This window comes from Mizuhopecten yessoensis, unplaced genomic scaffold (genome assembly GCF_002113885.1).
Source record: "Mizuhopecten yessoensis strain PY_sf001 unplaced genomic scaffold, ASM211388v2 scaffold2657, whole genome shotgun sequence".
NCBI lineage: Eukaryota > Metazoa > Mollusca > Bivalvia > Pectinida > Pectinidae > Mizuhopecten > Mizuhopecten yessoensis.
In genome coordinates this window covers 194,963-218,223 of record NW_018404655.1, presented here as the reverse complement: position 1 = coordinate 218,223, position 23,261 = coordinate 194,963, and the positions used below count along the sequence as shown (strand labels likewise).

Below are 23,261 nucleotides of genomic sequence, written 5' to 3'. Positions count from 1 at the left end.
AGTGTACAATGTGTCTTTGATAAAGGATATATTGTCATAACAACACTGTACATTGTGTCTGTGATCACAGGTATGTTGTAATAACAACACTGTACAGTGTTGTTATGACAATATATCCTTTATCAAAGACACATTGTACACTGTTGTTATGACAACATCCCTGTGATCAAAGACACATTGTAGTCTTTGATCACAGGTATGTTGTCATAACAACACTGTACAAAGTGTCTTTGATCACAGGTATGTTGTAATAACAACACTGTACAATGTGTCTTTGATCACAGGTATGTTGTCAAAGCAACAATGTATGATGTTTCTTTGACCACAGTATATGCAATCATTAATTAATATATAATGTTCTATGATTAACACAAACCTTTCACACTATCCATGAATAATAACAGTATGTCATCATAACAATTGATAACAAAAAGATATCTCAAATAATTTCTGAATTAAAATGAAATATTTTACTATGTGAAATATAACATCTATACAGTAGCCTATATGCAAGTGTTATCATGACTGAAAAAAACAAAAATGGTCTTTCTCTGTTACAGGACATTGGTAAGACAGGCCCACCATCACAGGACCAAAATCAGGAAAACATTCTCTACAGTGTTAAAGAACTGTACTTCACAATTCACTTCCTTTCATTCCAAATGGAAAACATATACTTTGCAGAAGTCTAGAACATGTTGTGTTCATCATGAGAATGTTAGTGACAAATGTTTTACTGCTGTATGTGTGGCTGTTTGATGGTAATTCTGACTGGGTACCCATGGCAACAATTCATACTGATATTGAAAGTTTCTATAATATTGACAATTTCTACAGTGTTGAACTTTTCCCTAAGGTTGGTATAAAATAGATTGCATGTGTACATGTTTTTATAAAGCACAACCGGCAAAATGTTAGTGTGCAATGTTTCAGTTACCAAGTAATTGATATGCTTTGGTGTCAATCATGATATGTACTCTGCCTCGTTCATCAGACAAATGACCAGTAAAAGTGTACACATGCTTATATCCAATGGCCGAACCACCTATCATTTTTTGTTGTCACCGTGTACATATTTTACACATCAGGGTACATATGCTTTACTTGTCATTTTGCTGATGAAGGTGACAGTACAAATCAAACCGTCACACATAAAAGCATTTCACTGGTCAAGAATCTGTATACAATGTGCCAGCAATCGTAGGGAGCTATTCTATCGATCTTTGACTGAAGTATTCACATCCTTTATATAATGCTCATTGTTCGTTGGGTTTTTCTAAATGCTTATTTGTAAGTAGTATACATGTACATGAGATTATTGTGAAATAAAACACAATAATAAGAACAGACTTTTTTATTTTATTTTCAGTTTTAGCAAAACTTAATATATTTGCTTCACCAACTAGAACACTGACAGGTCTGGAAGGGCCCTCCATATGGCTGACGGTATCCACCATCTGTTTTTAGTTCAGTAACCTTGACCTTGATCTTAACACTTTAACCCCTATTGCAAATCTGCTTATCACAGTGTATCATCATGTCAAATTTTTAAAAAGATCAGTCTTTTGGATTCCGAGGTAATGAATGTACCCTGTCTCCTCACCCAGCTAGACTATTTTCTATAACCTTGACCTAAGAATATAGTTGATAATGGGGCATCTAGAAGAGTGGCACCAGCTTGATTTACAAGTCTTGTTAGTAAGATATCCATATAAGGGATGGTCACTTTTCACTTAATTTCCTTCATCCAGGGATGCTTTATGCCAAATGATGTTATAGCTTAAACTCATCTGAAAACGAGTGTTTTAAATATTATCACCTATCAGACTTTTTTTGGCCCTGGCCTAAGGTAATTAAGGTCATACCCTTCAGGTATAATAAATGCTACATATAAGTTTGCTTTGAACACTAACAGTACATTTTGTAATTGAAAACTTATTTTACAAGCTTTGAAAAGTGCCTGTTTCCAAAGAGTGCAAGTGACTGATGTTTCGACTCTAACCCACTGGAAACCAGCGGAGTTGAGACACCGGTCATTTGTACTCTTTTCTTCACAAAGGAAACAGTCAATTTTCAAAAGCTTGCAAAAGTGTTCAACTACTGTTTATGATCAAAACAAAGTTACTATTCATTATTCATTCCAAACTGATGAATCTTGATGAATTCCTGATGAAATAGGATAGGTTGGTCAGAATTCATTTCAATTCATGGGCTAATTAAAGAAACTACAAAAATCACCAAACACACTGTAAGGTCTTTTAAATAATATAATGGTGCATGTACAATTTAAGTATGATTTTGATACCTGCCTATGCAGTAGAGAGGGTTTATATATATATATATATTTGCCTTATTAAGCAATGTATATATTGTCACAAAAATTGCTCCAACATTAATCATATAAATAATCTAAACAGTTTTCTAGCAAATAACAAATCAAACAAATATCACCTTTCTATCACTTTATTGTGTAAAATTGTCACTCCTCGAGAATCAAGTTCGGGTTTTCCTCTTCTCCAGCATCACATCCAGGAACTGAGTGTAGACCTTTTTCTGTGGTCCTGAGGCTGGGATAAAATGCCCTCCTGGATGTTGTAATATAACTGTGTCAGTGTAACAGGGCAGAAGTTCTTCACTCATTTCTGTAATGCAAAATACCATCATTTAGTGAAACACAGCAACTTAATTCAGTAATACAACACCATCACTTAATTCAGTAACACACCATCACTTAACTCAGTAATACAACACCATCACTTAATTCAGTAATACATTGTACAACACCATCACTTAATTCAGTAATACGTACCACACCATCTCTTAATTCAGTAACACACCATCACTTAATTCAGTAATACAACACCATCACTTAATTCAGTAACACACCATTTCTTTATTCAGTAATACAACACCATCACTTAATTCAGTAATACAACACCATCACTTAATTCAGCAATACAACACCATCACTTAATTCAGTAATACGTACAACACCATCACTTAACTCAGTAATACAACACCATCACTTAACTCAGTAATACAACACAGCAACTTAATTCAGTAATACAACACCATCACTTAATTCAGTAATTCAACACCATCACTTAATTCAAAAAGTTCATAATAATGACTATAAGATGTCACCACAAAACAAGATATTTCAGAATACTACATTCCTGAATTATCTCATTACTTATGACATTCAACATTGACACACTTTGTATTAAATATCGACATATCTTTCTGTATGATCTTGTCTAACATTTCTCTGTGACCTTGACCTTCCTTTCTGTATGACCTTGTCTAACATTTCTCTGTGACCTTGACCTTCCTTTCTATATGACCTTGTCTAACATTTCTCTGTGACCTTGACCTTCCTTTCTATATGACCTTGTCTAACATTTCTCTGTGACTCTCACCTTCCTTTCTGTATGACCTTGTCTAACATTTCTCTGTGACCTTGACCTTCCTTTCTTTATGACCTTGTCTAACATTTCTCTGTGACCTTGACCTTCCTTTCTATATGACCTTGTCTAACATTTCTCTGTGACCCTCCCCTACCTTTCTGTATGACCTTGTCTAACATTTCTCTGTGACCTTGACCTTCCTTTCTGTATGAACTTGTTCAACATTTCTGTGACCTTGACCTTCCTTTCTGAATGAAATTGTCTAACACTTCTGTGACCTTGACTTTCCTTCCTGTATGACCTTGTCTCACATTTCTCTGTGACCCTGATCTACCTTTCTATATGACACTGACTTACATGTCTCTGTGACCTTGACCTACCTTTGTATGACCTTGTCTAACATTTCTCTGTGACCCTCACCTACCTTTCTGTATGACCTTGTCTAACATTTCTCTGTGACCCTGACCTACCTTTCTGTATGACCTTGTCTAACATTTCTCTGTGACCCAGACCTACCTTTCTGTATTACTGTGTCTAACATTTCTCCGTTACCTGACCTACCTTTGTATATCCTTGTCTTAACATTTCTCCGTACCTGACCTACCTTTGTATATCCTTATTTAACATTTCTCCGTTACCTGACCTATCTTTCTGTATGACCTTGTCTAACATTTCTCTGTGACCCAGACCTACCTTTCTGTTTTACTGTGTCTAACATTTCTCCTTTACCTGACCTACCTTTGTATATCCTTGTCTAACATTTCTCCGTTACCTGCCCTACCTTTGTATATCCTTATTTAACATTCCTCCGTTACCTGACCTAGCTTTCTGTATGACCTTGGATAACATTTCTCTGTGACCCCGACCTACCTTGCTGTATGACCTTGTCTAGCATTTCTCTGTTACCTGACCTACCTTTCTGTATGACCTTGTCTAACATTTTTCTGTGACCCTGTTCTACCTTTCTGTATGACCTTGTCTAACATTTCTCCGTTACCTGACCTACCTTTGTATATCCTTGTCTAACATTTCTCCGTTACCTGACCTACCTTTCTTTATGACCTTGTCTAACATTTCTCCTTTACCTGAACTACCTTTGTATATCCTTGTCTAACATTTCTCCTTTACCTGACCTACGTTTGTAACTCCTTGTCTAACATTTCTCCTTTACCTGACCTACCTTTCTGTATGACCTTGTCTAACATTTCTCTGTTACCTGACCTACTTTTGTATATCCTTGTCTAACATTTCTCCTTTACCTGACCTAACTTTCTGTATGACCTTGTCTAACATTTCTCTGTTGACCTACCTTTGTATATCCTTGTCTAACATTTCTCCGTTACCTGACCTACCTTTGTATATCCTTGTCTAACATTTCTCTGTGACCCTGACCTACCTTTGTATATCCTTGTCTAACATTTCTCCGTTACCTGACCTACCTTTGTATTTCCTTGTCTAACATTTCTCCGTTACCTGACCTACCTTTGTATATCCTTGTCTAACATTTCTCCGTTACCTGACCTACCTTTCTGTATGACCTTGTCTAACATTTCTCTGTTACCTGACCTACCTTTGTATATCCTTGTCTAACCTTTCTCCTTTACCTGACCTACCTTTGTATATCCTTGTCTAACATTTCTCTGTTACCTGACCTACCTTTCTGTATATCCTTGTCTAACATTTTTTCGTTACCTGACCTACCTTTGTATATCCTTGTCTAACATTTCTCTGTTACCTGACCTACCTTTCTGTATGACCTTGTCTAACATTTCTCTGTGACCCAGACCTACCTTTCTATATTACTGTGTCTAACATTTCTCCGTTACCTCACCTACCTTTCTATATTACTGTGTCTAACATTTCTCCGTTACCTGACCTACCTTTCTGTATGATCTTGTCTAACATTTCTACGTTACCTGACCTACCTTTGTATATCCTTGTCTAACATTTCTGCGTTACCTGACCTACCTTTCTGTATGACCTTGTCTAACATTTCTCTTTGACCTTGACCTTCCTTTCTGTATGACCTTGTCTAACATTTGCCGTTAGCTGACCTACCTTTCTGAATGACCTTGTCTAACATTTCTCTGTGACCCTGACCTACCTTTCTGTATGACCTTGTCTAGCATTTCTCCGTTACCTGACCTACCTTTCTGTATGACCTTGTCTAACATTTCTCTGTTACCTGACCTACCTTTCTGTATGACCTTGTCTGTGTCACCAAACACATGTAGGGAGGGTAGAGACACCTTTGAAGTGTACAGGTCTTGGTGCATGGACTGACGACTCTTGAATCCTGCCACAAGGATCGCAAAGTCAAACTGGTACGGTGTGTCTGTAGTAAAAAATTATGAGGTTTGGTACGGTGTGTCTGTAGTAAAGAATTATGAGGTTTGGTACGGTGTGTCTGTAGTAAAGAATGATGAGTTTGGTATGGTACGTGTGTCTGTAGTAAAGAATTATTAGGTTTGGTACGGTATGTCTGTAGTAAAGACTTATGAGGTTTGGTACGGTGTGTCTGTAGTAAAGAATTATGAGTTTGGTATGGTACGTGTGTCTGTAGTAAAGAATTATGAGGTTTGGTACGGTATGTCTGTAGTGAAGAATTATGAGGTTTGGTACAGTGTGTCTGTAGTGAAGAATTATGAGTTTGGTACGGTGTGTCTTTAGGAAAGAATTATGAGGTTTGGAACGGTGTGTCTGTAGTAAATAATTATGAGTTTGGTACGGTATGTCTGTAGTGAAGAATTATGAGGTTTGGTAAGGGGTGTCTGTGGTAAAGAATTATGAGGTTTGGTACGATGTGTCTGTAGTAAAGAATGATGAGTTTGGTATGGTACGTGCGTCTGTAGTAAAGAATTATGGGGTTTGGTAAGGTGTGTCTGAAGTAAAGAATTATGAGGTTTCGTACGGGGGGTCTGTAGTAAAGAATTATGGGGTTTGGTAAGGTGTGTCTGAAGTAAAGAATTATGAGGTTTGGTACAGTGTGTCTGTAGTGAAGAATTATGAGTTTGGTACGGTGTGTCTGTAGTAAAGAATTATGAGGTTTCGTACGGTGTGTCTGTAGTAAAGAATTATGAGGTTTGGTACAGTGTGTCTGTGGTGAAGAATTATGAGTTTGGTACGGTGTGTCTGTAGTAAAGAATTATGAGTTTGGTACGGTATGTCTGTAGTAAAGAATTATGAGGTTTGGTACGGTGTGTCTGTAGTAAAGAATTATGAGGTTTCGTACGGTGTGTCTGTAGTAAAGAATTACGAGGTTTGGTACGAGGTTTGGTACGATGTGTCTGTAGTAAAGAATTATGAGTTTGGTACGGTGTGTCTGTAGTAAAGAATTATGAGGTTTGGTACAGTGTGTCTGTAGTAAAGAATTATGAGGTTTGGTACGATGTGTCTGTAGTAAAGAATTATGAGTTTGGTACGGTGTGTCTGTGGTAAAGAATTATGAGTTTGGTACAGTGTGTCTGTGGTGAAGAATTATGAGGTTTGTTACGGTGTGTCGGTGGTAAAGAATTATGAGTTTGGTACGGTGTGTCTGGAGTAAAGAATTATGAGGTTTGGTACAGTGTGTCTGTAGCAAAGAATTATGAGGTTTGGTACGATGTGTCTGTGGGAAAGAATTATGAGGTTTGGTACGATGTGTCTGTAGTAAAGAATTATGAGGTTTCGTACGGTGTGTCTGTAGTAAAGAATTACGAGGTTTGGTAAGGTGTGTCTGTAGTAAAGAATTATGAGGTTTGGTACGGTGTGTCTGTGGTAAAGAATTATGAGGTTTGGTACGATGTGTCTGTGGTAAAGAATTATGAGTTTGGTACAGTGTGTCTGTGGTAAAGAATTATGAGGTTTGTTACGGTGTGTCTGTGGTAAAGAATTATGAGTTTGGTACGGTGTGTCTGTAGTAAAGAATTACGAGGGTTGGTACGGTGTGTCTGTAGTAAAGAATTACGAGGATTGGTACGATGTGTCTGTAGTAAAGAATTATGAGTTTGGTACGGTATGTCTGAAGTAAAGAATTACGAGGTTTGGTACGATGTGTCTGTAGTAAAGAATTACGAGGTTTGGTACGGTGTGTCTGTAGTAAAGAAATATGAGGTTTACAACAAGCACGCAACACTTAATTCAGCTTCATTTTAGTAGCAATGTTGTGAAAACTATCAGCAGTTTTACTGGCTTGGTTAAAGTTAATGAAATAACAGTGACCCACCTGTAGGGCTACGTTCCCTCAAAGCACAGATCAGGGATAAGAAAGCAGCCCCTTGACTAAAGGCAAGCACACCATCAAAAGGACCCTGCAAAAAAAAAAATCAATTATAACTATTATAACTATACTCTCAAGAATCTTGACATTTAAATTGGACATTAATTTGATTCTTCTCCAAAGGTTAGTGAGAAATGATAGGCCTATTAAGAGCTGTGTTTATGGGAATAGCATGCTTAGTAGTTAGCACAATAAGTGTTGTGGTTTAAAGTCAATAAAGGTTAATTAAGGTTTATAATAATTTGTATATCCCTAATTCAGACGTGGCATGGGCTTCTGATAGTCTATCCCTGTTCTTGAAATACATGTATGAGCTGTGAATTAGTACTACAATAACTTCTTCCTATCTTCACCTGTTCCTGAAAGACCTGTGTTACTGTGTCCAGTGACTCTTTGTAGCCTTTACAGCAGTCTGTATAATCTTGAGCCATATAAAAGTCATCCTCTTGTGAAAACCACCATCCCATCTGGTCAACTACAAAAGGAAAGCAAACCTCACAGAAAGGGAGATAAAATTACCCTATCAGGTTAGCTGCAAAAGGAAAAACAAACCTCACAGAAAGGGAGATAACAACACTGTATCTGGTCAGCAACAACAGGAAAATAAACCTCACAGAAAGGTAGATAACACCACTGCATCTGGTCAGCTACAACAGGAAAACAAACCTCACAGAAAGGGAGATTACACCACCGCATCTGGTCAGCTAAACCAGGAAAACAAACCTCAAAGAAAGGGAGATAACACCAATGTATCTGGACAGCTACAACAGGAAAACATACCTCACAGAAAGGGAGATAACCCGAATGTATCCGGTGAGCTACAACAGAAAAACAAACCTCCCAGAAAGGGAGATAACACCAATGTATCTGGACAGCTACAACAGGAAAACATACCTCACAGAAAGGGAGATAACACCACTGCATCTGGGCAGCTACAACAGGAAAACAAACCTCACAGAATGGGAGATAACACCATCGCATCTGGTCAGCTAAAACAGGAAAACAAACCTCACAGAAATTGAGATAACACCACCGCATCTGGTCAGCTACAACAGGAAAACAAACCTCACAGAAAGGGAGATAACACCACTGTATATGGTCAGCAACAATAGGAAAATAAACCTCACAGAAAGGGAGATAACACCAATGTATCTGGTCAGCTACAACAGGAAAACAAACCTCACAGAAAGGGAGATAACACCACCGCATCTGGACAGCTACAACAGGAAAACAAACCTCACAGAATGGGAGATAACACCACCGCATCTGGTCAGCTACAACAGGAAATCAAACCTCACAATCACAATAATATGTAGATTTTCTGTTTTGTAATACTCTTCTTTTAAGCCCTATCTTGAAAGGCCAAGCATCTTTTTCATAGAATTATTACAAAACCATTGGGGTAGAAGTAGTAAGATGCTGGATTTGAAATGGGCCATTTTTTGCAAATATCATCTCGCACAAAACTGATGGATAAATAACACCTTCAACAATGTTCTGCTCAAACTGAACTGTCTACTTTAAAAAGAGAAATAATCTACCTTGTTTGTCAGGCGTGTCAGTGGGTGTGTCAACCTCTTGCCCGGGCAATGGTGGAACCCGGTTAGGGGCTGTCATAAACACTACAAAAAAGAAAGAAATTCATACATGTATACAGAACATATCTATAGGCATGTCTATTGATTGGTATGGAGATATGTTGATTGATATGGGGATATGTTGATTGATATGGGGATATATTAATTGGTATTGGGATATGTTGGTTGATATGGGGGTATGTTGATTGTTTGATATGGGGATATGTTGATTGAGATGGGGGTATGTTGATTGATATGGGGGTATGTTGATTGATATTGGGGTATGTTGATTGATATGGGGATATATTAATTGGTATTGGGATATGTTGGTTGATATGGGGGTATGTTGATTGTTTGATATGGGGATATGTTGATTGGTATGGAGATATGTTGATTGATATGGGGGTATGTTGATTGATATGGGGGTATGTTGATTGTTATGGGGATATGTTGATTGATATGGGGGGATGTTGATTGATATGGGGATCTGTTAATTGGTATTGGGATATGTTGATTTGTATTGGGATATGTTAATTGATATGGGGATATGTCAATTGGTTTTGGGATATGTTGATTGATATGGGGGTATGTTGATTGATATGGATTGATATGGGGATATGTTGATTGGTATGGAGATATGTTGATTGATATGGAGATATGTTGATTGATATGGGATATGGGGATATGTATGTTGATATGGGGATATGTTGATTGATATGGTGATATGTTAATTGGTATTGGGATAAGTTGATTGATATGGGGATATGTTAATTGGTATTGGGATATGTTGATTTGTATGGGGATATGTTAATTGATATGGGGATATGTTAATTGGTTTTGGGATATGTTGATTGATATGGGGATATGTTGATTGATATGGGGATATGTATGTTGATATGGGGATATGTTGATTGTTATGGGGATATGTTGATTGATATTGGGGTATGTTGATTGATATGGGGGTATGTTGATTGGTATGGAGATATGTAAGTTGTTATGGGGATATGTTGATTGATATGGGGATATGTTGATTGATATGGGGATATGTATGTTGATATGGGGATATGTTAATTGGTATTGGGATATGTTGATTGGTATTGGGATATGTTGATTGGTATTGGGATATGTTGATTGATATGGGGGTATGTTGATTGATATGGGGGTATGTATGTTGATATGGGGATATGTTAATTGGTATTGGGATATGTTAATTGGTATTGGGATATGTTGATTGATATGGGGATATGTAAATTGGTATTGGGATATGTTGATTGATATGGGGGTATGTTGATTGATATGGGGATATGTTAATTGGTATTAGGATATGTTGATTGATATGGGGATATGTAAATTGGTATTGGGATATGTTGATCGATATGGGGATATGTTGATTGATATGGGGATATGTATGTTGATATGGGGATATGTTGATTGGTATGGGGATATGTTGATTGATATTGGGATATGTTGATTGAGATGGGGACATGTGGATTGATATGGGGGGATGTTGATTGATATGGGGGGATGTTGATTGGTATGGGGATATGTTGATTGATTGCTTGGTATGGAGATATGTTGATTGATATGGGGATATGTTGATTGATATTGGGACATGTTCATTGATATGGGGACATGTTGATTGCTATGCGGGTATGTTGATTGATATGGGGGTATGTTGATTGATATGGAGATATGTTGATTGATATGGAGATATGGTGATTGATATGGGGATATGTTGATTGATATGGGGATATGGTGATTGATATGGGGATATGTATGTTGATATGGGGATATGTTGATTGGTATGGGGATATGTTGATTGATATTGGGATATGTTGATTGATATGGGGATATGTATGTTGATATGGGGATATGTTAATTGGTATTGGGATATGTTAATTGGTCTTGGGATATGTTGATTGATATGCGGATATGTTGCTTGATATGGGGGTATGTTGATTGATATGGGGATATGTTGATTGATATTGGGATATGTTGATTGATATAGGGACATGTTGATTGATATGGGGGTATGTTGATTGATATGGGGGTATGTTGATTGGTATGGGGATATGTTGATTGATTGATTGGTATGGAGATATGTTGATTGATATGGGGGTATGTTGATTGATATGGGGATATGTTGATTGATATAGGGGTATGTTGATTGGGATGGGGATGTGTTGATTGGTATTGGGATATGTTGATTTTTGGGATATGTTGATTTTTGGGATATGTTGATTTTTGGGATATGTTGATCGATATGGGGATATGTATGTTGATTGATATGGAGCTATGTTGATTGATTGGTATGGAGATTTGTTGATTGATATGGAAATATGTTGATTGATACGGAGATATGTTGATTGATATGGGGGTATGTTGATTGGTATGGGGATATGTTGATTGGTATTGGGATATGTTGATTGGTATGGGGATATGTTGATTGGTATGGAGATATGTTGATTGGTATGAAGATATGTTGATTGATTGATTGGTATGGAGGTATGTTGATTGATATGGTGAGATGTTGATTGGTATGATTGGGATATGTTGATCGATATGGGGATATGTTGATTGGTATGGAGATATGTTGATTGATATTGGGATATGTTGATTGGTATGGAGATATGTTGATTGATATGGGGGTATGTTGATTGGTATGGGGGTATGTCTGGGGGTGATTTTGTGGGCATATTTCTGGGATATTCTGGAGGTATTACTGTGGGTGTGGCCTCCTTTTGACCAGGCAATATATATAAATAGTGGCACACAGTTAGGGTCTATCAACAACTCTACATAAAATCATACGTCATTCAAACATTAATGTTTACATACACAAGAAATAAGGAAGGTTTGGTAGTAACCCAATCTGGTACTAAAGTGGCATTGTGTTATTCAGCATAGCAAATTTTGTACAAAAATATTTGATGGTTTACATTATTAATTAACAGAACAAATTTCAATCCAATTCAGAGTACCAGCACTACTGCCCTGTATCACAGGTCCTGTTCTAACAACATAGAGATGGCCTTACCTAGTTCTGCTCTACTTTTAATGATCTTTCGGAATGCCCCAGTTCTCTCCCGGAATGTCTGGCCATTTTGTCTGAAAAGATCAGATTACACAGTTTACAAGTTTCAATCTTACAAACTCACTTCATTTGTCATACTCAGTATTAGCTCTATTTCCTCTTTATGCCTTTTTCTTTTAATGTAATGAAGGTAAATCTATCCCAACATCACCATCGGTTCAGTACTTGTTATCTAGTTCCACATGGTCTATTTGAATAGCAATTAAATGATTTCAGGTTCATTGTAAATTGTAGTTGTAGTATGTTGTTATTTTTATATGACTTTTTTTTTGTTAACCATTCATGTATTCAACACAAAAAAAAGCTTCTTGTTTTGTACCTGGTACATGTACAGTATTAAGTTTGTAAGAGTTGTTTCCCTTGAAATATGACAAACACAAGGTATACCTGAACATATATGAACTCTCACGCAAATAATAGATATGTGCAAGGGAAAAAATGGTTACACATGTACACCTCACAGTTAAAATGTGTAATGTGTAATTTAGAGAAATAACTCTTGACACAACTCACAGTGATTATATGAAAGGTAGATTAAAACAAATAACAGAAATAATATGTTAAAGAAATAATTCAGATATATATGTACACTACAGGAATGATATGTAAGAGACATATAACTCAGATATTCACCATCACAGGCATAATATGTAATGAAGATAACTCAGATATTCACCATCGTAGGAATAATATGTAAGGGAGATAACTCAAATATTCACCATCACAGGAATAATATGTAATGGAGATAACTCAGATATTCACTATCACATCAATAATGTGTAAGGGAGATAACTCAGATATTCACTATCACATGATTGATATGTAAAGGAGATAACTCTGATATTCACAATCACATGAATAATATGTAAGGGAGATAACTCAGATATTCCCTATCACATGAATAATGTGCAAGGGAGATAACTACTGTCACAAGCCATATGAAAAGAATAAAGTATATATGCAAGGATACAAGCTTCTGACAAATACTACTGGTAAAATAATTTTGCTAGAAGGCAGATAACACTCAGATATTAATCACAAGTATCCATATATATACAAGGAAAGGCGTTGCTCTCACACAGATCACAGGTATTATATGAGGGAGATAACTCCAACACGAACCTCAGGTATAAAACATATAAGACACAGTTGCATATAAACGTACATTCGTGTTATTTTTCACTTTTGATATTAACATCATATGAAATATTTGACGAGTTTTGTGATGTGACAGTTTCTGAATGCTTACCTGTATCCATGTAGACAGAGAATCTAAAAACAAGAAAAGAGCAAAAATTAATGTATTTATCAAACTAATCAAATATTATATATGTATTTAAATAAAACTATTCTGAAGTTTTTGTTACATGAACAAAGAATAAACACAATAATACAAAATGTTACACTATGTTTCCAAAATCAACAGACACTTTTAAGAGAAGAGGATTACATTTCTTTGCAGGGAAGTTGATTAAGAACAAGAAACCTTTCACAACTAATTTCAGAAATGTGGGTGACATATAATATTGTTCTGGTAGGGGAGTAGATTTAGGACAAAACGGTAAATCAGGGCTCAGAGACATGGACAATTTCTATAAGATTTGCAAGAAAAATCAGTCTTACAACAGTAAGAATGATAAAAATAATCAATATTTAAGAAATAATAAATTTATTGTGAAATATATAATGATGGACAGAAAATGTTGAAAAAGAGTCAGCCTTCAAAAAAGACACTTCCGTCTAAGCTAATTATTCTGGTGGTTTTTTTTCATCCTTAGTTACACTTTGTAATACAAGTATGTGCTGATTAAATCTATTCAACCACATTAAAATATAACTGAATGCACTTTTGTCTATTTCAGTGACTATATGCAGTGTGACCTAGATTATCTAATTATTTAAATCAGGCTGCCCTTATGTACATACATGTATATGTGCAAAGTTTTGTCATGTGATGCATCACTAAGAGGCTGCAGACAATATTACTAACAGATCATCTTCTGGCGCTAAATATGTCAATTTTACTGTCCAGCCAGTTTAACATGAATGCATAGAGAAAGATCAGATATGCACATGCACACATTGTTCCCCCACCTGACAAAGCTAATTTGTACAATGACAGTCACTCACTCGGTTACATTTGCAATACGATTGATCGGGGCTTTCAGATGAATTTATATGACATGTGCTTGTATCATTGCCCAACAGTTTTAATAATAAAATTAACTTTATTTGTTTTAATGTTTTACAACATTTATGAAACAAGATATTTCAACTTATATTAATCACTCTTGTTTAGTTATTTGGTAAAACAGTTATAATACATGGTTATTGACTATGCAAAGAAAAGTACTGATAGTACATCACCAACGATGGTAGAACTGTGCAATAGCATAATTTATAGCAGGGATAAATGATGCACACAATATAACAGAAACACTATCGAACCAGTCAACGGACACCAGGAGACCAAGCTTATTATTGTAACCGTCAATCAGAAAAAAATGAAGTCCAATAACGTTGATCACTTGCATAGTCTGTTCTCAAACTAGGGGGAGAATAGTCAGTACAATGTAGTAAAATGCAGCTAGGAAATTCTTCCTAACACAAGCGGGCTATAATTAACCAAATGCCAAAAGGGCTAAATTGTAACAATCATATGAATATTACACAGTCTTCGTAATGCATATTCTCATTGAAAGTAATTGTGTAGTCTGATCTCAACAGTTTCCATGGGATAACCCATGGACTATTATATATTAGGAAAATCCTTCAGAAGTGCATGAGAAAAAGTTTTTTTAAGGAAAAGTTGACAACAGACACTGATGCAGTGACATTAGCTCACATAGCCCTAAGTTAGGTGAGTTAATACATATTATAACAAATAATCAGTGTAGGTCAGATTATGTGGTGTAATAATAGTTATCTCCCCTGTGATAGCTATAGCTACAAGTGAAGGATGCAAGAGTTGATATGCCTTTGGTAAAGTTTAGTTGACTTATTTTGCTGTAACAGACACAAAGAGGTTTTTGCTTAACACAAATTTGTTGGTAATATGCAAGGGACATAATTGAGGACTTGCTATTTAAATGATGATTAACTAGCTCATTCATCTTGTGTCTATTGCAGAAGTACAAATATATACATCAAAATAAATTTGCTCAAAATAATAGGAATATCAACATTTCCATGGTTCATTTAATTTGCTATATGAACTTGTCAGCAACAAGTATGAAAAAAAATCATGGATGCATTGCAACAATAAATCTTTCACTATTAAAATTAATTAGCAAGCAAATATTTTTTGTTATAGTTTTCATCTCCTACTCTGTAAGAATCACAATGAAGACAGATTTTCAAATGAGGTAATATACCTGAATTGTGATATCGACCAGACCAGATCTAACTCAAACACAATAAAAGGATTTACATAACACTGTTATAGACTGCTTCTTTGCTCAAAATTTTTAAGGGTGAAGAAAATATTTGTCACAGCCAAAAGTGGATTTAAAGTCTGCATAGGTTCTATAAGCTTTACATCTCGATGCTTCACCTACATGTATGTATCAAGATTTCATGATTATTAACATAAAGAGAATTTTTCACTCTTTTTGAAATTCTGAATGCTTATCAAATGTGTAGCTATATGAAATTTCTCAGCTGGACAATGGACCATCACTGAGACATCGTTTATGCAGAATTTAGTTTGACAATAATATTTTCATTTTTGGATCAGAGATGAGATCCTTCGAAATGTATTGGAATTCAACTAGATCACTTGCCAGCAACTGGGTGCCTTGATTGGTAAGAGCATCCCCCAGAACTGAGAGTTTGGAGGTCCAAGGTTCGACTCCCAGTATTTTCCATTCTTATTACAGTGACCAGTGCCTCTGACCAAATTTCAAGTATGTGTAAATGCTATGCAAGGGGGTACTCGGATCTCAGGGTTGTAAATAGTGCTATCTGGGGGGGTACTCGGATCTCAGGGTTGTAAATAGTGCTATCTGGGGGGNGGGGGGGTGGGGGGTACTCAGATCTCAGGGTTGTAAATAGTGCTACCGTGGGGGGGTGGTACTCAGATCTCAGGGTTGTAAATAGTACTATCTTTGGGGATGAAGACTTAGAAAAAGGAAAGAAGATCATGTATTGGAACTGGACCGGGTTGATTGTCAGCTACCTGAGGTGGCTCTATCAGTTCAAGTGTCCTCCTAGGGTTAGAGGTCCCAGGTTTGAACCCCGTGTGGCCATGCTTTTTTCCTCTCATGTTAATATCTTAATAGTAGAAGTTGTTAACACTGTCAGCGATAAATAGAATTTTTAGTCCAGAATATATTAATAGAAAGTCTAGGAGTAAAGGTATTTAAATGATAAAAAAACAAAAAAACAAAACTCAGACTGAATAAAGACCGATTCCTGGATCCCTGTGTCCGATACCAATTTAACTTGTACACCTACAAAATATCAAGTGGTAATCGAGTACCTGAAAATATCCTAAATGTCAAAATGAGGCCTTCCTCATAGCAACAACAGCTGCGTGTAATCATTAATGCATGTAAATTGGTTAGCAAATTGATGGCCCTACATCCAAAAATGACATGTTCACCGGAACAATCAAATAAATCTATGGGTTTAATCTTACCCCAGGAAACAAATGGATCAGTTTAGAGGAAACTAATTTTCCAATGCAAGCTGGAACATTGGAGGGTTGGTACAAGGCGTGGAACAGAACGAGTGGATATGGCAGCATTTTACACAGGGCCACAAGTCGTGGCCAGCTTTTTCGGGTCACCACACCGACCACGGTATCAGAGTGGCTAATTGCTGCCTAGACCTCAGACAAGAATCGTTGAAATATTTAAAACCACAATGTTAAGAAGTAATTTGTTTGAACACCAAGTCCAGAGAAGGCAAGCTGGGTCTCATATAACATGATCAGTTCTCACTTCTCACTCGCCAGGAGGTGAGATAACTGATGGGTGCGCTAGGTTACCCAAGAGCTGAGCCCTGCCTTGTCTATCTGTAGCTAAAGCTAGGAAGCTTCATAGTTTATAGAAAGTCTCAGTAAATCCACACAGATATGATTGATGTTTAACGAAATATCACCACTGAGACAAAGGTTGAAATGAGACAAATAAATTACCTTCAATAAGCTAGCGTAGGGAGAACATTATATGTCAGTTGACAGGGCATTAAGAAATATTGATGAATTAGCATAGAACCTAAATAAATTACACAACCACCAAAGCACTAACACTGATATACTTTCATGAAATTAATGACTTAAATTTTTTAATTTTCAAATAGAGATGTTAAGAAAGTGATTAATGTTCTAGAGCATTCTGAAACTTGGCTTCTGTCATCTATCTCTTGTTTTGGTACTGTTTAATAATGTATGATTCCAAAATATAGAATAAACACATGGCAATATATCTCAACTGCACAAACAAGAGGCTACAGGGCCTTAATCATTCAAAAGTGACCTTGAGAGTTTGTTAAGGTCATTCCTTTGATGAATCTTTTCGAAAGAACATATCAACAACCGGAAAGTATTGATCCTAATTGTTCTGAAATAAGCTTAAGGTGCATGGCATATTTAAGTTCTGGTAGCTAGGTATCTGGGGTGATGAAGTATGTTGAAGGTCAGAAAGTTCAAAATGGTGCATGTCTACGACCAGTGATCTGTGTGGTTGACATAGCCTCTGGTTTTACCAAATTTGACACCACCCCCCCACCCTGCGGGTGGAATTTTCCTATCCTACACCCCTTGGCATGAACGATGGAGTGATAATGTGATCATCACAAATCATTAGCTTAATGGTTTATATTATTTATCAAGTATTTTAGGTTATATTAAAAGTATCAATTGATAATTGTGTGAATTACAATTTTTTCCGGAATTTGCGGGGATCTAACTTTGACATGGCCCATGGATTATTAAACAATTACCTAAATCATGTTACCCTAATTCTAAGATACATGTTCCTGATATTTGGTAACAGACACTTGGTGTAAACAGATCTGAGTTATTACCAGTTTTCGTTTTATTGACAGAGTAGGATTGGTTTAGAGTAAACGTTTCTGCTATGTCTGACAGGTCTGTCTTAAATGGCGACAGGATGAACTGTTCTGTCGGCTAAACTGTCCCGAGCTAGACTGAGGGTCAGCGAGGTGGGGGACACATTCTACATCTTGGTCCAGTGTCTTAGTAAACAACGATTCTCCTATAGCTCTCCTACAGACTATTGAGGAGTAGGTGACCAGGTCAGCAGATTTATCAGATAGAATGCTGACCACAAACTGACTAGAGACTTGTTCACACTTTTTATACATCTCAATAACTGACCACCACCATCAACAACTGACCACCACACAGAGTGACCATAAAGATTAGGGGCATTAATCAATAAAAGGATATTACGTATTCAGTTGATTCCAGCTTAAAGATTTAGCTCATCATAAGATTTATGTCTTGCTTTCTTAAGCCATGAGTGGGTCAAGTGGTGCTGATTCAATGTTGTTATGATGTTTGTGACAATATTTGAAATGTTGGGAGACCAACAGCCTATTCACTGAGAATATAGTCTTTTTTTTTGAGAGAGAGAGAAAATATAGTCATACTTCTTCGTCCTTTTATTTGAAGCTTTTATCGTAACAAAATTCATCAAGTTAGTTACAAAAAGCTCCTTTTTTTTTTTACAGATAATACAACACTTTTTTTTTTACAGATAATACAAAACAATGTACCTGTAATTATAATAGAGGTGAATGTTAGGTTGCTTGCATGGTTGGATGAAGAGAATTAAAATGAATTTATTTTACAAGGAAGATTTCATTAGGGAAACAGTCCTGTCAATAGTAGGTCTTCAGATATTTCTAGAACATTTTCTTCAGGTTGGTAAGTATGGATTATGAAATCTTTCTCGTTACATAACCAATTAGTGTTTCAATGTGACGTTTATAATCGATGACTAGTACGGTATGTACTCTTGTCACCTTCATCATGAATCGAGTCATTTCGGTACATATTTAACAACTGTACATACGCTTAAAGCGTATCCGAATTGACATCGATTTGTGGACAAATCGTACATATTTTACACCTTTGTGTACACACGCTTCACTGGTCATTTGTCTGATGAAGGTGACAGCTGAAGTACGTACATACCGTACTAGTCATTGAAACGTCATATTGAAACACTAAGTGGTTGTGTAACAGGAAAAATTTCATAAGTAGGACTTAAGTTTAAACCTCACAATCACAGACTTACTAAAGTTCCAACTACTAGAAATGTACAGTATATATATATACAAATACACTAGTTATCTGTCCCTAACACCATAAAATTTATGACTGACTTTTGACGACACCAATATCTCGAAGATAGATGATTTTTGACTGATCATAGATGTAAAATGAACAAAGAAGTGAACCTTTCACAAAATGGATATACCAGGCTATAATGGATAACACTTGGTGGATATACCAGGCTATAATGTATAACACTTGGTGGATATACCAGGCTATAATGTATAACACTTGGTGGATATACCAGGCTATAATGGATAACACTTGGTGGATATACCAGGCTATAATGGATAACACTTGGTGGATATACCAGGCTATAATGTATAACACTTGGTGGATATACCAGGCTATAATGTATAACACTTGGTGGATATACCAGGCTATAATGGATAACACTTGGTGGATATACCAGGCTATAATGGATAACACTTGGTGGATATACCAGGCTATAATGTATAACACTTGGTGGATATACCAGGCTATAATGTATAACACTTGGTGGATATACCAGGCTATAATGGATAACACTTGGTGGATATACCAGGCTATAATGGATAACACTTGGTGGATATACCAGGCTATAATGCTGGCATGGTATTAGAATGCACTTTTCTGATCAAATATTTATGTGTAAATCTATTTATGAACTACCAGATCAAATCTAAATCATGTTCTCTTTTTCCGACCAAAATTTATAAAGACTTAATAGGTTTTTTTGAAAGATTTTAAGAGAATTAGTTTTGGCACACACTGATGATATTCGTAAGTAAAACTGCTCATATAATAAATGTTTAGCTATAGGCCTATTTTGTAATTCAATAACTCTTCAAAGTTTTAATTGGAAGTGAAAATCAAGAATAGCACAACCTGTCCCACTCCAGGTAAACATTCACATATATGTATTCGGTACTTTTACTTCAACAATATATGGTACTACAGCAGCGTCCTCAACATTGGGAAATGTCCCACTTAAAGTAGACTTATACTCAAATTCCTCCAGAAATGGAAACACAACTAGGCGGTCGACTTCAATCCTGGGCGGCCATCTCTTATCACCAACGGTTAAAAGGAACTCACTGAAGTCAGCCTACATCGTTCATGGCTATATCTCTTACAACATCTCACTGGTCAAATAACTTGACACCACCATAAAACATAACCTCTTGTGGAATAAGCCTATAATACCAACGTATAATACCGACAACATATGGAAGATGGCTAAGTCCAGCAATGCCTCCATCAAGCAGAACCTCACGGTCTTTCACCAACATCAAGGCAACAGAGAACCATTATTGGATCTGTTTTTAATAGAACCCATACACTTAACCCTTTCACCACCATAGACCATAATCGACTCATCCCCATAAATGCATAGTAGAATCTACTAAAGCTACCTAGGGGTGAAAGGGCTAAGGACCATCATTGTACATGTTCTCAAACAATTATTTTGATATAATAAGTACTATTCATGTATCCTTTTCAAATGTTTTAATAGGGCACCCAATCATCAAATTTTAAAAAGGAGATCTAGGCGCATGTAGTCAGTTATTTCGAACTAATAATTAAACAACATGAAACATACTGCTTTTCTCTTTTGCTCCAATTAATCTGCTTATTTGTGATGCCTCCTTTGTTCCGGGTCTGTTTTTGGAACAAGTCACTAAACTTTTGCTTCAGATATATAAATGGAGAACCTGTTTCTGTGCTGTACCTGTTTCTGTGCTGTACCCATTTCTGTGCTGTACCTATTTCTATGCCCCTGCATTAATTGCACATCACCATGTATATATGCATATGTGCTGCATTTGCATGTTGATGTCATGGTTTTTTGGTAGTGAATATAAACACTTAATTTATGCCTGGAAAGACCTTGAAGAAAATAAGTTGAAAACGAGTAAATTTGGTATCTGGATGTTTCACTCCCAGCTGTTTGCCCCAATTCTAAATTAGGTGACATAACATTCCACCTTCTTTCTGTAATACCCGTGTTTGCCGAGCAAGGTGGCTGTGAGTGACACCACAGAATTAGATCTCTACATAAGTCTGAGGCAACACACATCGAAAAAACATTTGTTTGTGTGGACATGGTGTTTTTTGGATACCAATTATTGTAAGCTTCTTACTTAGATCAGGTGTCATTGCATTCAATTAACCTTTTGTTATTTTTCTTCTTTCTCCAGTACTGAGTTGGGTTCCATGCAGAACGTTTGGTATATATTATTGGCATTATAATTACTTTCATAGATCTTAATATTCTTGATCTATTTTTTTCTTTAAAAGTTGCCTTAGGGAATAGTTTGTCTAACAACTAATGTGTTATGCATAAAGTGGTGACAGGTCGCGGTTACTACTCGAGACATCAGTCACAGGTCAAGGACTACATGTACATATTTTTGGGGGGTTAGAGGCTAAATGTGTTTTTAATTTGACACAGGGGCTAAATGTAAATAACACAGGTGGGTGCGAAACATCGCTGTAGCTTGAATCACCTGTCTATATTATAGGTGTATTGACAAACTAGGCTAGTACCTGTGGTCGCTGTTGGAAACCAGTTAGGTGTGAAACGTCCAACATTTGTAAATAATTTAATTTGATTAACACTATATTACCCAAACATATATATATAGTAGCCCTGCGAACAGTACCTATGTCTAGAATGACACTACACAGACACTGCAATAAAATCACGTTGTTCAACCGTTCTGTGTAGTGAAACCTGTTGCATGGGATTTCATTTCAAACTAGGTTAATAATGTAAATGTATCATCACTAAGCTTAGTACTGATCGTGATTAGCCACGATACATGGTATTGACCTACATTAGCGGCAACAGTTACCACAAGACTCTGTGAGACTCGGTGTCAAATTGGTCCACTGACTTGTTATAGACGATCGGAAAACACAGTCCCAATAATGGTTCTACACCACAAAAAAATATGACTTTGTATATATATTGTTATCGTCTGTAAGGTTGCAACATGTATACCATTAATACAATACCTTCAGCTTCGTGTCGTCAGCGTTGGCCATGTTCTTCTTTCGTTTTCAACAGGGGGCGCAACTCTGGATTTTTACCGAGGGATGTTTTAAATCCGGAGACTAAGACGGTCAGTAAAATAAAAAGATTATTAAATTTAAATTTATGTGTAAATCACCTAACCATGAACAATTCTAACGCTCCATATTTCTCCAAGAAATGAGCACTAATCATTGCTACAACGAAGTGGTATTTAGAAATAACACAACACAATGAACATTTCTTCTTATTTTTGACAGGGCTCTATCAATTTTGATGATTATACCTACTGTACGTTAATTAATGCATTTATGAATTTAACATTTTTTAACAATAGCCATACACTATTTAGATAGTTTCAGTAAAACTCGTCACCAGTTTTTTCTCTTTGTTTTGACATTTTATTCATTTAGAACTATCTATATTTCTCCGTCTTTTCTCTGACAAAGTTAACCCGACTTTACCAACAGGAGGGGGTCGTCTGCCCATTCACTGTATATAAATTAAAGGTATCATGCAGTGTAAGACAACCTCCATGGGTACAAAAGGCTAACTATACTTTAGATTGGTCGCCTGTCCATGCATGATTCCGCGGTAGATAAT

At 36.3% G+C, this 23,261-nt stretch overlaps 1 protein-coding gene across 1 annotated transcript; it reads right to left on the bottom strand.

Moving 5' to 3' along the window:
* Nucleotides 1-2,447: 2,447 nt before the first annotated feature.
* On the bottom strand, nucleotides 2,448-22,730 carry LOC110446228 (esterase OVCA2-like). Its single transcript, XM_021491267.1, has 8 exons — nucleotides 22,643-22,730; nucleotides 13,586-13,608; nucleotides 12,280-12,350; nucleotides 9,207-9,287; nucleotides 8,019-8,140; nucleotides 7,612-7,696; nucleotides 5,602-5,742; nucleotides 2,448-2,642 (listed from the first exon to the last, which is right to left on the bottom strand). Exons 1-8 carry the CDS (start codon nucleotides 22,670-22,672, stop codon nucleotides 2,494-2,496), a joined length of 702 nt encoding a protein of 233 aa, XP_021346942.1. The 5' UTR covers nucleotides 22,673-22,730; the 3' UTR covers nucleotides 2,448-2,493.
* Between the last annotated feature and the right edge of the window lie 531 nt (nucleotides 22,731-23,261).

What these genes read in the sequence shown, in the direction of transcription:
- LOC110446228 (XM_021491267.1), bottom strand. Translation starts at nt 22,672, where the DNA reads ATGGCCAACGCTGACGACACGAAGCTGAAG. An exon ending in TAAAAGTAGAGCAGAACTAG is followed by an intron (nt 9,288 to 12,279) that starts GTAAGGCCATCT and finishes TCTTTTTTGTAG; the next exon opens with TGTTTATGACAGCCCCTAAC. An exon ending in GAGGGAACGTAGCCCTACAG is followed by an intron (nt 5,743 to 7,611) that starts GTGGGTCACTGT and finishes TTTTTACTACAG; the next exon opens with ACACACCGTACCAGTTTGAC.